General features: G+C 40.0%; 1 protein-coding gene and 1 gene segment (V, D, J or C); both read right to left on the bottom strand.

Annotated features, from left to right (window-relative positions):
• Positions 1-5,222: 5,222 nt before the first annotated feature.
• On the bottom strand, positions 5,223-5,972 carry LOC105525108. The segment is given in 2 exon segments: positions 5,223-5,623; positions 5,727-5,972. Coding segments are annotated over 2 exon segments (582 nt in total).
• A 4,308-nt stretch (positions 5,973-10,280) lies between these two features.
• Positions 10,281-13,898, bottom strand: LOC105525107. Its single transcript, XM_011960624.1, has 3 exons — positions 13,610-13,898; positions 12,686-13,506; positions 10,281-10,403 (listed from the first exon to the last, which is right to left on the bottom strand). Exons 1-3 carry the CDS (start codon positions 13,653-13,655, stop codon positions 10,281-10,283), a joined length of 990 nt encoding a protein of 329 aa, XP_011816014.1. The 5' UTR covers positions 13,656-13,898.
• Positions 13,899-15,120: the final 1,222 nt, after the last annotated feature.

Below are 15,120 nucleotides of genomic sequence, written 5' to 3'. Positions count from 1 at the left end.
GTAATTTTTACGTAACACCCTCCACCTATCAACTCCATTTAACCCGAAATAAAGAGCCTCTATCACCTGTAAGTCCTGTGTTCCATGGGATATGCCAGGGATTTGGATGTTATTCATAGATAAAAAAATGAGTCTCTGGGTACTCCACTCCTCGATTCCTTAGCGTGAAACTTGAAACGTACATTTCCTTTTTCTTTTCTGATTATTCTGGTTGGGACTTTCAGTAACATGTCGAATAGCAGTGGTAAAAGTGTGCATTCTTGTTCACGTTCTTCAGGAATATTTTTGCAACTTTTTCTCATTCTGTATGATGTTGTTTTGCTGTATGTGGCTTTTTTTCCAGTTAAAGTCATTCATTTATTCACTTCCAAGTCCAGCATATTGAATAAATCAGTTTCAGAGGTTTTTACAAAATTTAAGAAGATCCCTGTTCTATTGATTTCTTTAAGAATTTTTGTTGGTTTTTGTATGTGGCTTTTATGATTTTGAGGTAGGTTTCTCTGATGCTAAATTTGTTGAGGAATTTTTCACGAAGGGATGTTGCATTTTATTGAATGACTTTTTTGCATCCATTGATACAGTCTTATGTTTTCTGTTTTTAATTATGTTATATGTTGAATCATATTTATTGATGTGTCTATTTGAGACAAGCTTTGCATTCCTGGAATAAAACCCAATTGGTCATGATGTATTATCTTTTTATTGTGCTGTTGTTTTCAGTTAGCTAGTATTTTGTTTACCATTTTGAATCTATGTTCATTAGGGACATTTCCCTGTAGCTTTTTGTTTTTGTAGTTGTATCCTTGCCTGATTTTGGTATCAGGTGATATGAGTTTTTTAGCCCAAGCCGGGAAAGAATCTCTTCTCTTTAATCTTTTGGAATATTTCCAGTAAGAATGGTACATCTGGTAAAATTAGACCTTGAATTTATCTGGTTCTGGGCTTTTGGGGTTGGGAGATTTTCAATTTCTGATTCAAGCTTATTACTCCTATTGGTCTATTTAGGATTTCTTTTCCTTTCTGGTTCAATTTGGGGAGGTTGAATATTTCCAGAAACTTACTGATTTCCTCTAGATTTTCTAGTTTGTGACCATAGAGGTATTCAGTATGTTTTGATAATCTTTTGTATTTCTGTGGAGTCAGTTGTAATACCAGCTTTATCATTTCTGCTTGTGCTTACTAGAATCTTCTTTTATTTTTGGTTGACCTCGTTAGTGCTCTATCAATTGTGTTCATCTTTTAAAATAATCACATTTTGTTTTGTTGATTCCTTATGTTTTGCTTTTTTGTTTCAATCTTTTTCAATTCTGCTATGATCTTTACTTATTTTCTTCTTCTAGCTCTGGGGTTGGTTTGTTCTAATTTATTGCCCTAGTTCCTTGAAGTAAATCAATAGATTGCTAGTTTGCAATCTTTCTGTTTTTTAGTAGACATTTACTACTATAAGCTTCTCTCTTAGTGTTGCTCTTGCTATATCTCAGAGGGTTTGGTATGCTGTGTCTTCATTTTTCTTTGTATTTTTAAAAATTAATATCTTAATTTTATTGGTGAGCCAACAATTGGTCAAAATTGTGATGTTAATTGCTTCATATTTTTATAGTTTCAACAGTTTCTTTTTTGCAATTGATTTTTAGATTTATTCCATTATTGTGCAATAAAGAACTAACATCTAGAATCTAACAAGAATGCAAACAACTCAGCAACAACAACAAATAAATAAATTACACCATTAAAATGTGGGCAAAAGACATCAACAGACATTTTGTGAAGAAGATATTCAAATGGCCAAAAAGCACATGGAAATAAAAAGCTGAACAACACTAATAATCAGATAAATGAAAACAACTTTACATCAGTCAAAGTGCCTATTATTATGAAGTCAAAAAATTATAGATATGGATGAGAATTCAGAGAAAACACATTTACATACGATTGTTGATAATGTAAATTTGTGCAACCTATGTACTAATGTGCCCCACTTAATTATTTAAAACTGTACCCCACATAATTATTTAAAAGCTTAAAAAGGAAAAAAATTGTAAAGGCTTCTCAACTAAAAATAGATCTATTCGAACAGCAATCCCACTCCGTGATATATACCCCAGAAAATAAATCGTGTCAAAAAATGCCTGCACTCACATGTTCATTGCACCGCTATTTACAATAACAAAGATATAGAGTTAACCTAAGTGCCTAGTAATGGATAATTGGATAAGGAGAATGTGGAATACATACATGATGAAAAATAATGTCATCATAAAAAGCATGAAATTATATCTCCAGCAGCAATATGGATGGAACTGGGGGTCATTGTCTTAAGTCTAACAACTCATAAACAGAAAGCCAAATATGTCTTTTTCTCACTTATCAGTAGCAGCTAAATAATGGGTACACACAGGCACAGAGAGTAGAATAATAGACATGGGAGGCTCATAATAGTTGAGAATGACATAGATAATCACTTAATGGTTCCAAGGTACTATATCTGATGAGCTTACTTTAAAAACTCAGACTTCATCACTATGAAATATATTTATGTAACAAAAATGTACCCCACATAATTATTAAAAACTGAAAAAGGCAAAAAACACACACAAAATGGGATATTTCAAAAAGATGAAGGAGGCAACTTGAAGAAGCTGCCAATTTCCAAAGAGCTAGAAAAATTTGAATAATATAATAAATAACATGGAATTAGATTTTGACTAAAGTATTAAATATTTATAAAAACATACTGTTATTAATAAATGAATAAATAAAATATATGAGAGAAGAAGAATGTTTATCTAAAAGAGTATAATTATACAAAATTTTGTTGATATTTCTTCATTCAAAGAGTGGGAGTTTAACCTGCATCTGTGGATTATGGCATCAGCTTTGGCACATGAGAAAAATTCTTGCTCCCTTTAAACTTCAGAAATTTTAGATATAATACCAAAACATGATAGAAAAAGTAGAGAATTCACGGGGTCAACATTTTGTTAAATTATGTGAAAAACACTCTGATATAGTAGTGTAGAGACAAGTCTTAGAGCCAGTAATTATTTGCCAAGGCCAATGCAGAGAAGAGTATTCCTAGGTGGTCTTCCTAGTTTTTTGTAGTTTGAAGTCTTAGTTAAAGCTATAATCCATTTTGAGTTAATTTTCCTTTTCATATGGTGATAGTTAGGAGTCAAGTTCCTGTCTTCTGCACATGGCTAGCAGGTTATCCCAGCACCATTTATTGACTGGGTTGTCCTTTCCCCATTGCTGTTTATTTTTTTCAGTGTTGTCAAAAAACAGATGGTTGTACGTGTGCAGCTTTATTTCTGAGTTTTCTATTCTATTTCATGGGTCTATGTGTTTATTCTTGTACCAGTAGCAAACAGTTTTTGTTAGTGTGGCTTTATAGCAGAGTTTAAAGTCAAATAATGTGATGTCTCTGGCACTGTTCTTTTGGCTGAGGATTACTTTGGCTCTTTTGGTTCTTTTTTGGTTACATAAAAATTTTAGAATACTTTTCTTATATTTCTTGAAGAATAAAACCGGTATTTTGATAGTAATAACATTGAATCTGTAAAAACTGAAGGATAATATTGCCATTTTTGCATATTATTTCTTTCATACCATGAACATGGAATTTTTTTCAATGTATTTGTTTCCTCTCTGATTTCTTTCTGCAGTATTTTGTGGTTCTCCTTGTAAAGATCTTTCGCCTCCGTGGTCAGCTGTATTCCTAGGTATTTCTTTTGGTTGTAGATGTTGTAAGTGGAATTGTGCCATTTATTTTTCTCTCTGTCTGGATGTCGTTGGTGTACAAAAAATCTACTGATTTTTGTATATTTATTCTGTATCCTGAAACAATACTAAAGTTGTTTATCAATTCTAGGATTCTTTTGGCAGAGTCTACAGAATTTTCTATGCATAGGATCCTAGCAACAGCAAAAAGAGACATTTTGAATTCTAATTTACTTGTATGGATGCATAAGGATATTTGAGAGCACATGTACTAAGTTCAATATAGTCTCATTGTTTCTCCAGATACTACTGCTGAAATTTCAAATTTTATCCTGGATTTCTAATAGAATCTGTATGGGCCCTTGGAAAAATTAATTTTCAGAAACGACTTAGAAAACCAATCTCTAATATGGAGATGTTAGTATCTCATTTCATAAAGAAATTTAAACTGTGTGATACATGTAAAGTCCTCAAAAGAAACCTTAGGACGTGGGAAAGGACTTATTCATAGAAGCTTGTGATGTGTATTGCTAAAATTATTACCTTGTTTTTTTGGGGGGGAATTAAAACAAAGCGTGATGAGTTAAAATGTGATGTTGCTTGTTTGGTACAACAAGGGAGTGAGGATAAGGAATAGCCCTGTGATTCCGAGGAGATGGCCTAATCCAAGGAGAGGGAGGTTCCGGGTCGTGCGGACTCACACGGGGTGCTTTCATGGAGCCGGTCTCAGAAGCCTGCAGGAGGCAGGCGTGTGGATGGGTTTCTCAGGACAATCCAATCAGACCTGGATAGGCGAAAAAACATCATGACCTAGGACGGATTAAATAATTGTCTTGAAAATTGATAAATTATGGTTGTATATATTTATGAGGTACAAAGCAATGTTGTGATATATTAATACAATATGGAATAATTAAATATAACTAGCATATTAATCAACTCAAAATATTTTCATTTTTGCGTCAAGGCCATTTGAAATTTATCTTAGCTATTTTGAAATGACCAATATACTATGTTTAAGTAAAGAAATAGATATTAATTAATATAAACAATATAAAATTTTTGAAATCAATTATGCATTACTCCAATAACTTACATTAGGTTCGTCAATAAGTTTGATCATTTAGGACATATTTTAAAAATTATTTTATTATAATGTTAAATATAAATCACTATACATTTATGCACAGGTTTGTGGTATGTAGACCTATGCCTACAGGTGTAAATTTATGCTCTCATAGCTATGTAGTTGCTGACAGCAATAGATGTTAATGAAACTCTGGAAGAATAACTGCAAATGAAAGTAAATAGTTTTTAAAAATAGCGCTACATAAAAGGTTTAAAATTATTAAAACTTAAATATCAATGATAATAAATACATACTAATAACAATATAAAAATATAACAACCTGTAAGACTCCAGGGTTCTGAAAACAAACCTGACTTCTCCAGTTGAGGACAAAGGAAACCTCTCCCTGCACCTGCTCCTGGGACCGGCCCCGTCCTCAGTGGGTCCCGAGCGCCCCCTGGTGGCCCCGCGCGCCCCCGCAGGGAGGTTTGTGTCTGGGCTCGCACTGACCTCGCCTCACTGTGTCTCTAGCGCAGTAATACACGGCCGTGTCCTCGGTTTTCAGGCTGTTCATTTGCAGGTACAGTGTGTTCTTTGAATCATCTCTGGAGATGGTGAACCTGCCTTTCACCGACGCAGCGTAGCCTGTCGCGTAATTGTTAGATTTGCTTCTAATACGTCCAACCCACTCCAGTCCTTTCCCAGAAGCCTGGCGGACCCAGTGCATAGCAGAACTACTGAAGGTGAATCCAGAGGCTGCACAGGAGAGTCTCAGGGACCCGTCAGGCTGGACCAGGCCTCCCCCAGACTCCACCAGCTGCACCTCACACTGGACACCTGCAAACACAGAGACATCCTGATCAGAAACTGCCACACATAGCCACTGTTTCTCTCACTCATGTCCCCTCACACTCAACATCTCTATTTCTCCATGAATCACCTTTTAAAATAGCAACAAGGAAAACCCAGCTCAGGACAAACTCCATGGTGAGTCTCCTGTGTTCAGTGCCGATCACCAAGTGGAGACAGCTGGGAATCCCAAGGCTGGGTCTCCTCTCCCAGAGCTGCAGGGTCAGGGCTGGGCTGCTTTTCATCAGCCAACAGGGGGGTCTTATTTGCATGTCTCCTACTATATGGCAAGCTCAGGGGTGTGACGCCTCAGGAGAGGGCTGTGCACAGAGTAGATGAGGGTGTCCTGGGGGAGATTGGTAGTGAGCCTATCATTCAGGAAAATATAATTTCATATTATGTGATTGTGCCTTGATATTCATTTAGCAGTCATCATCTAATTTTATCTTTACATATTTGCACACTGTATTTCCCCTCATATATTTCTGAAGTCCCTTGGCTTGTCTGTTTGAGTGATGTCTCTTTCCTCTGTGAAGGGTATAATGTCATCATTCACAGGTGCAGTCCTGGATGTACACGCAGTTTCCATGGAAATGCTGTCATTTGGCAGTGTTGCCTTTGACAGCCGAATTACCTGATTGTTCTACTTGATTGTTTGTGTCTCTTCACATAACACCTGGATGTTACACTGTGCTCATTTCTGACATGATGACACTGTTTTGTAACATAAATCGTTCAACAATCTGGTGCAATTAAATTTGGGCTTCTTTCTAGGGACCATTTTTAAGGATTGTTCTGACCCCAAAATGTTATTGATTTTATTCAAGAGATGGAGTCTAGCTATGTTTTCAGGCTGGACTTGAAACCCTGGGCTCAAATGATCCTCTCACCTCAAACTCCCAAGGTAATTGAACTGCAGGCAGTGCCACAGTGCCCAGCTGGTAATTCTTAAATTATAGGTTTTCTTATTCTCTCTGTTAAAATGAGTGGACTATTGATTTCTATAGTGCTCTCCTGGAGCTGTCAGATTTCTATTAATTACTTACCATGAAAACCGCTAACATTTTAGATGAACTTTAGGGTTGAAATTATTCTCATTCAACTGCAAATCAAGTCGCGTGGTTTAGAGAGAAATTCGTTTCACTGTTTTTATGCCCTGCCTCTATCACTAGAAAAACATGCCAGTCTCTACATTGGTGCAGAAGAAAGGGTTCAGGTATCTCAGAGGGACATTCCTGCTTTAAGTACAGAAAACTGGGCATGGGAGTGGTGGACTCCTATGATCTTATTGTGCTTCTCTCAGGAAGCTCCCCAGAACCTCCGCCCTACAAGTGAGCTGGGGTGAGAATAATCAGGGCCTACCTGTTCTTGGCCTGTAACACATGACATGGAAACTATGTCTCATGAGTGAGGCTGGGAGGAGAAAGGCATCCATCAAATCACAGACTGGAATTTAGTCTCCACCATAAAGACCTGACACCATGACGCCAACTGAGATCTGAGGGAGAGGGAAGCACCACCTTCTTGTCAGTCCAGCCCAGGGTCAAGCTTCTGTCATCCTGAGATGTAAAGAAGAGGGTAATTCTCTTGTCTCAAGTATTCTGTGTCCTCACTGCGCTTGCTGAGACTCTTTGAACTGCTGTGAGAGAATACCATGGACTGGGTGGCCCAGAAGTAACAGAAATGTATTTGTCCTAATTTTCAAGGCTGAAAAGTTCAAGATCAAGATGCCTTAGAGATTCGTATCTGGTGAAGTCCCAATTCTTTATTTTTAGATGGCCACCTTCCTACCATGACCACACCTGGTGGAAGGAAAGAGGGAGCTCTCTGGGGTATTTTATCAGTGCACTAATTCCACTCATGAGATGGAGCCTCAACACCTTTCAAAGGAGACCAAAGACCCCACCTCCTGCTACCATCACATTGGAGTTGAGATTCCAACATATGCCTTATGGGGGTCATAACCATTCAGTCAATAGTAGCACATTATGTCAATCAATGGATTGCATTTACTGTGTGTTCTTAGGGTAATTTTCATGATATTACAGGTTGGGTTTCTATAATTTTTACCAGATTAGGTTGTCTCTTTGGAAAGCTTGAAGTTTCTCATGACCTCACTCTGGTAATGAGATAACTCTATTCATATTCATGATTGAAGCTTCCTCATTAGGGCTGTAAGCATTTTGAATGTTCTTCTCTTAAATCATTTGCCCTGATGGAGCAAACGTGTCCCCCCCCCATCAGTATTATTTATCCAGAAATGCACTTTTTATATTTTAATATTGTAAATCCACCTTCCCTTTATCTTTCTTTAACATGGTGTCTTTCAGTATATTTTAAATTTGTAAGTGAATACGTTTAAAATTTAGGGTAATTTTAGGTTTTAAGGAAAGCCCCCGGTAGTGGGGTGTGTTCTCGTGTACAACTTGCCCTGGTTCCCTCACACTGACCCGCACTCTACCAAGCCTGGGTCTCGCCCTGGTTCCCTCACACTGACCCGCACTCTACCAAGCCTGGGTCTCGCCCTGGTTCCCTCACACTGACCCGCACTCTACCAAGCCTGGGTCTCGCCCTGGTTCCCTCACACTGACCCGCACTCTACCAAGCCTGGGTCTCTCTCCTGCCATCTGCGGGGCTCACCCTCTGAACAGTGTTCTCCTACCCACTGTCTATTCTGTGGTCTCCGCACTTCCTGGCCTGTCTGGGATCTCAGCTCCTTTTCCTCAGCTTCAAATCTACCTGGTTCCACTGCAGCACTGTGGCCCGGAAACTCTCTTTAGAAAGTATCAGCGTGTGCATTCACCAGAGGGCTCGTTTTGTACATTTTCCCCCTCCCGGCAATCACTGTCTGTGTTAATTGATGTCACACGTCTTAAAATCATGTTTAAGAAATTTCACTGTGTTTTACAGTAATTTCTGGTGGAAAGATACGTCTGGTCTCTGTGGTTAAACCTTTTTGGAAATGATCATCTTGAACATAAATATTAGAGTCAGTTTTATAATGTTCACCAAGATTTATCTTGGAAAAAAAATACGTATATATGTTCAGTTCTAAATTCCAGGAGACATTCCTGTAGACATACATTATGAAGTTTATGTATTTACATATATGATAGACTTAATGTTATACCTAATTTTAAAAATATTCAGAATATCTATATCTGCCACACAAGAAAGCACAAGTTCTACGATGCCCTAATAGAAAAACTTATTTGTCTTCCTCTGGGTTCTTCCTATGGAAATAGAGGGAGACATCTTAGGACGCTGACCCAGGAGTGTCTTCAGAGACCCTGCCCAGAACCTGACCCAGGAGGGATGTGAGGGATTTCCATCTCTGTGACTGGCATTCTCTCTCCTTCCCAGGAAAATCTGGGATCTTCCTCCATCCCTCGGGTGGGCTGCTTCACCATTCAGGACACTGAGGGACAGACGGAGGGTGTGGCAGGCCACAGACATCAAAGGTCACAGTGCGGATGAGGATTGAGATGTTAACCTGCCCCAGTGATAACAGAGATCCCCGTGGGGCAGAGTCCCAGTAAATGATCTTAACCATATGGGGATCTGTCTGCCTGTCTGAGAGAAGAGTCCACATGGGGACACTGTGTGCCTGTCTGAGAGTGAAGGCTCATTCACGAAGGTGTCTACTTAGACTCAGGTTGTGTTTGGGGAAAGTATTTCTCACTCAGGAGATAATGAGAAACTTGAGTGATTTGTTTTTGGGAAAGAAAAACAGATCATGTAGAAACCTCATGTAGGAAGAGTCACTGGACAATGTTTGTCAAAATACAGTTCATTTAGAAGGAATTTCCTGTTCATGCCCTTTGCAGGGACATTGATGAAGCTGGAAACCATCATTCTCAGCAAATTAACACAAGAACAGAAAACCAAGCACTGCATGTTCTCACTCATAAGTCGGAGTTAAAGAATGAGAACACATGGACACAGGGAGGGGAACATCACACACTGGGGCCTGTTTGGGGGTGGGGGACTGGGGGAGGGATAGCATTAGGAGAAATACCTAATGTCCATGACAGGTTGATGGGTGCAGCAAACCACCATAGCACATGTATACCTATGTAACAGACCTGCACATTCTGCGCATGTACCCCAGAACTCAAAGTATGATAAAAAAGGACATTCCTATCTAAGAAGTAAAGTACTGCCTCTTTATAGCCTAAATACTGCCATAACTTGTCCTAAACCGCTTACAACATGAATATCGATAAGCTTTATAGATTAATTGGATGCCAAGATAATGGTGCCATTATTTTTCTGATACTTCACTAATACTTTATTATTTGACCAGTCCTCACTTAGAGACCTTTTCCATAAAAAGTCATTTTTAATTGAATAAGTATTTCTACCATGAGACAAACTGTCTTCCTGGTGACTAAATATCCATCTTGATTTTGACATAATGCCCATGATATCGACGATTAAGTTGGCATTCTCAGAAAAAATTGACCCAGGTTCAAGGAGCTAACTGCAGAGTCATATTTATGTCTGTTTTGCTTCAAGATAGGGGGACCTGAGTTATAAACAACATAGTGGGTGGTCTCTGAGGGCTCCATGCTGTGAAGGAAAATAAGACAACCCTAGATGGTGGTTAGAGGCTCCCTGGCTAGTTCCTCTCTGCACCTGCTCTTCACTGAGGCTCTGCCTTGGGTGAGTTCTGAGCATCTCCTGCTGGTCCTGTGCTGCCCATGAAGCCCAGATAAAGGAAGTCTTGGGGATCTGCTTCTGAGATGCCAAGTTGTATGTCTGGTTCCTGGAAAATAGCACAGCAATGGCTGGGAGCTGCATCTTGGATCTCACCCATGTGACCTCGCCTGTGTAGTGAGCCTCCTCAAAGCCCAGAGACGGGAGCGGCTGGGTGGTCCTCCCTTCTCAGACGTTACTGGAGGCAATTTTCTGCAAATCTAATTGTAGTTTGACTATATAATTCAGCAATCATGTTTTTTGCTAATGTACTTAACTGACTATGCCCACTCAGTGAACCATACATGGCTGTTCATTTATATTTTCCAAATACTGAGCACATTTAAAAAAAAAAAAACCTGATTAGTTCAGCAAATTATCAGATTTGAATCAGAAAACTACGTGGTAACATTTTCTATAACCAAACTTAAGAACAAAAAAGTTAAGAAAATGAGGTCACAAAAATAGAACTTGTGTTATTACCTGGAATCTGATGGTGGTAATTTATATAATGGAGCTGCAGTGAGAAAGGCTACCAGGTGACCTCATTGTGAACCTGTCTTTAGAGCTGACAGGCAATCACCAGGAGTAGGGCAGCCCATAATTCTCCCACACAGGAAGACACCTAGCTCAATAAAACTTCATTTGGGGTCTCTGCAGGCTCTGAGGTGTGCAGGAGTGTGCAGGAGCAGCTTCTACCACAAAGTTTGCAGTCAGTCAAGTCTCCACTCTTTCCCTTGGGACATGAGAGGTAGTGTAGATAAGGTCCAGACATGCTCTACTCAAGGTCGCTGCACATGGGTAAAACATGCAGGTGTGAAATTCATGTTCTCAATCCATGAAACAATACCCATGAAAAATGCAACTCTGTTCCAGGACATCATGCAGAATGAAGACATAATGCAATTGCGATAAATTTGAAAATTACAATTGCTTGTGGACTGCACATTTTTTCATATGCCTTCCAGTCAATCGTGTGAAAACGTGTATTCTGTATAAAAATCCACCGCATGTTGGCTCTGAGAATGCGCCTTCCTCCCTCCACCTACAGGCAGAACAATGCACTTGGATCACGCACCCAGCTGCTGCTCTCTGACGTCCGTGATGTGGCTCATGCTGAATCCCATATCGTGTGCTGCATTCTTAGGAATAGAGTGAGCTCTGCACTCATCTGAGGCAGAGCCATCGCTGGGAGTCCTGCGGGTTTCCTGAGGGGCAACTTTGACTTGCGCAAAACTCAGTGATAATCTGGACTTTCTTTGCACAGCACATAAATGTAAGAAAGTTCTAACCAATTCTCCCTCCCTCTCTCCTTCACTCAGGGACAGGCTTCCATCACATGCCATCAGCTTTCCCAGGCTCGTTTATCCTCCATGCATTTTCCCTCAAAAGGGTGGATGCCCTCCTTTGACCAATGCATGCAAACTTCATCAGCTACTGGAGATTTCTGCTCAGAAGATGAATAATAATACACATATTTTAGCAAAATTATTTATAACATGAGTCTGATTCTATTGTCAAATATAAACTATTAATTAATATTAAATTAATATTGCATTAATATTAGTATTAAAATAATCAATATAAAATATTAATCATGGTAATAATCTATTTTGTGTGTCACCTTGACTGGGACATAGTCTCAGTTATTCAATCAAACACTAATATAGGTGTTGCTCTGATGGTATAATACAGGTGTTATTAAAGCCTGTCATCACTTTCCTCTAGGTCAGGAAGATTGTCCTAGACGAACTTATTCGGTTTGATTTAATCCTAGCAGAAGAGGAGACGATGGAACTCTATGGTGGACGGCAGATGTAGGACTTCCCAGGAATTCCAGCTTGTCTTTCCTGATGGCCGGCTCCACTGGCTCTGGCTGTGCCTAGCCAGACCTCACAATTGCTGTCACGCAGAGCTCGCAGCATAACAAAGTCATCCTCAGCTCTCCCAAAAAATCACAGGTGAGGGGGAGCTCTGTGACAGGCTGAGAAGCACAAGATCATCTCGACATCAGTGTCCCATTTGAGGAAACAACTAGGAGTGTCCACTTGCGTTTCCCAAATGCGTCCATGCACAGAGCACAGCAGGGGCGTCCAGGCAACCAGGAATGAGAAAGACCCCTCAGCCTGCCAGGTCCTCAGGAGCCACAGCCTGAGCCACACCTGAGTTCCAGGTAATGTATCTGAGGCCTGCGGTTTAGACCACAGGAAGCACACCCTCCATTTTAAGAAAAAAGGAGAAAAGGGAAGTGTAAGAATGAAGCCTAGAGAAAAGGAAAATTGATTAGCAGAGAAAGGGCCAAAGGGATGAGTTCTGAGTCAAATGTTCAGTTTTAAAGGATGATGGGATTACTGTGAAAACTGTCAGGATTCTAAGGATCCTGGCCCTGGATGGATGAACCTCCCTCTTGGCCCCAGTCTGAATCCAAAAGCCTGTTCCAATCAGAGGTTCCCATGGAGACATCTGCCCTGAGTCTGATTGGAAAACACTTCCCAGGTTCCCCTGGGCTTCCTCGGGACTCTGATTCTCGTGACCAGGGAGGGTCAGTTCTGCACCCAAAGCGACACTCAGGCTTCCGTGGTGGTGAGAATGTGTTCTCTTGTCACAAAAGCAAAGAAACATCAGGGAAAATAGTGTCACATTCAGAGACATTAAGTGTGAGTACAGAATTGTAAATCTGAAAGGTTCTCTGAGGAAACTCGATGATGAGGCAGCCCCAGATGTTGAGAGAAAGTCAGCCTTTAGCACCACCAGCCCCTGCCACAGAGAACAGCCCAGTTCACAGGGCCCAGGACACCCCCTCGTGGTCTCAGATGCCCTGCAGGGAGGTTTGTGTCTGGGCTCACGCTGACTTCCCCTCACTGTGTCTCTCGCACAGTAATACACAGCCGTGTCTTCAGCTCTCAAACTGTTCATTTGCAGATACAGTGAGTTCTTGGCATTGTCTCTGGAGATGGTGAATCGGCCCTTCACGGAGTCTGTATAGCTTGTGCTACTCCCATCACTATTAATATATGAGACCCACTCCAGCCCCTTCCCTGGAGCCTGGCGGACCCAGTGCATCCAGTAGCTACTGAAGGTGAATCCAGAGGCTGCACAGGAGAGTCTCAGGGACCCTGCAGGCTGTACCAAGCCTCCCCCAGACTCCACCAGCTGCACCTCACACTGGACACCTGCAAACACAGAGATACCCTGGTCAGAAACTGCCACACACATCCATTGCTTATCTCACTCATGTCCATTCACACTCCATGTCTCTAGTTTTCCATCAATCACCTTCCAAAATAGCAACAAGGAAAATCCAGCTCAGCCCCAACTCCATGGTGAGTTCTCTGTGCAGTTCTGATCAGCAAGCAGAAGCACCTGGGATTCCCGGGGCTGGGGCTCCTCTCCCACATCTGCAGGGTCAGGGTTTGGCTGGTTTTCATCAGCAGGGGGAGGGCCCTATTTGCATAACTCCTACTATATAGCAAGCTCTGGGGTCAGACACCTGAAGAGAGAGCAGGACCCAGAGCAGGTGAAAGTGTCCTGAGGAAGATGGGTGACAACAATGGGATTTGAGGAAGTGTGCTTGATATGAAACTGTGCTGTGGTAAAACTTTGCACTGATCACCTTATTTCAGATTTACCTATGAGTGTAAATTATGTTCCGTAGGAGTCAATGTTCTCTATTTACAGATGTCAAGTAAACCCACACATGGATGGGCTCCGTATGTACCTAAGAGATCATGTCTGGAATGAGTGAATTCTGGTATCTGGGCCTGCGCTTCTCACCACTGGCCCTGACTCCCCCCTTAGCCAACTCCAGGACGGAGCTGGACATGCCTAGTGTGGTTTGCAGAAGCCCCTGCCTAATCAGAATATGTGTGATTTTGCTGCACTCTCCTGTTTACCTTAAACTACGGAGAGAACTAGGGTTCAGGCAGATAAATTTTCAGGTATCTCTGACATTTAAAATACTGGTATCTATCTTTCTGTCACTCCTACATTGTCTAATTTTCAACTTGTCTCCATATAATACATTTTATAATATTCGACTGACAGTTTATAAACTTTACATATTTAAAGTGCAAAATTGATAATCATTACATAAATTGTAAATCATTACAATGTAAAATTGATAATCATTACATAACTATTACCATGATAAAGAAGGTGGACAAGTGAAATTCTGTCCTTCTACTTCCTATTTCTATTTCCTTGTCCTTTCTCCTTCCCTTCTGCCAACATATTCCCAGGCAACTACTAATCTTCTTTATATTACTTTACATCAGTTTTCATTTTCCAGAATTTAAAAAAATAGAATCATATATACTCTTATTTGTTTGGCTTATTTCACCCAATTTAAATACTTGATAATTTAATCTTCTTATTGTGTATATTGGTCTTTCCTTTATTATGAATGATGGGTAGCATTCCAGTAAACAAAGTTACCATAATTTGTTTTTCTATTAGGCAGCTGATCAATATTTGGATTCTTTTATTATTTTTGGTGTTACTAAAAATTTTGTTATTCAGATTTGAAATGTACATGGATGAGAATTTCTTTTTTTTACAGTAACAATAAAATCAACAATAACTGTTAAACAGAGAAAATGGACTTTCGCAAATTGTTTTTAATACTTCGGATCATTGAAATTTTAAGACAATCAACAAACCTGAAATCTAGAGAGAGACAAGTTCTTGTAGGGAGAATCAAAGCTAGGGTGTGAGCTGAACTGAGGCAGAGTTCACCAAATGAAATGCAGGCTAGTACAAGATAAAATATACTAATATACATTGAAGTG

This window comes from Colobus angolensis, unplaced genomic scaffold, assembly GCF_000951035.1.
Source record: "Colobus angolensis palliatus isolate OR3802 unplaced genomic scaffold, Cang.pa_1.0 Scaffold519, whole genome shotgun sequence".
NCBI lineage: Eukaryota > Metazoa > Chordata > Mammalia > Primates > Cercopithecidae > Colobus > Colobus angolensis.
The sequence above is the reverse complement of the archived record's forward strand: the minus strand, read 5'-3'. Positions and strand labels throughout refer to the sequence as shown.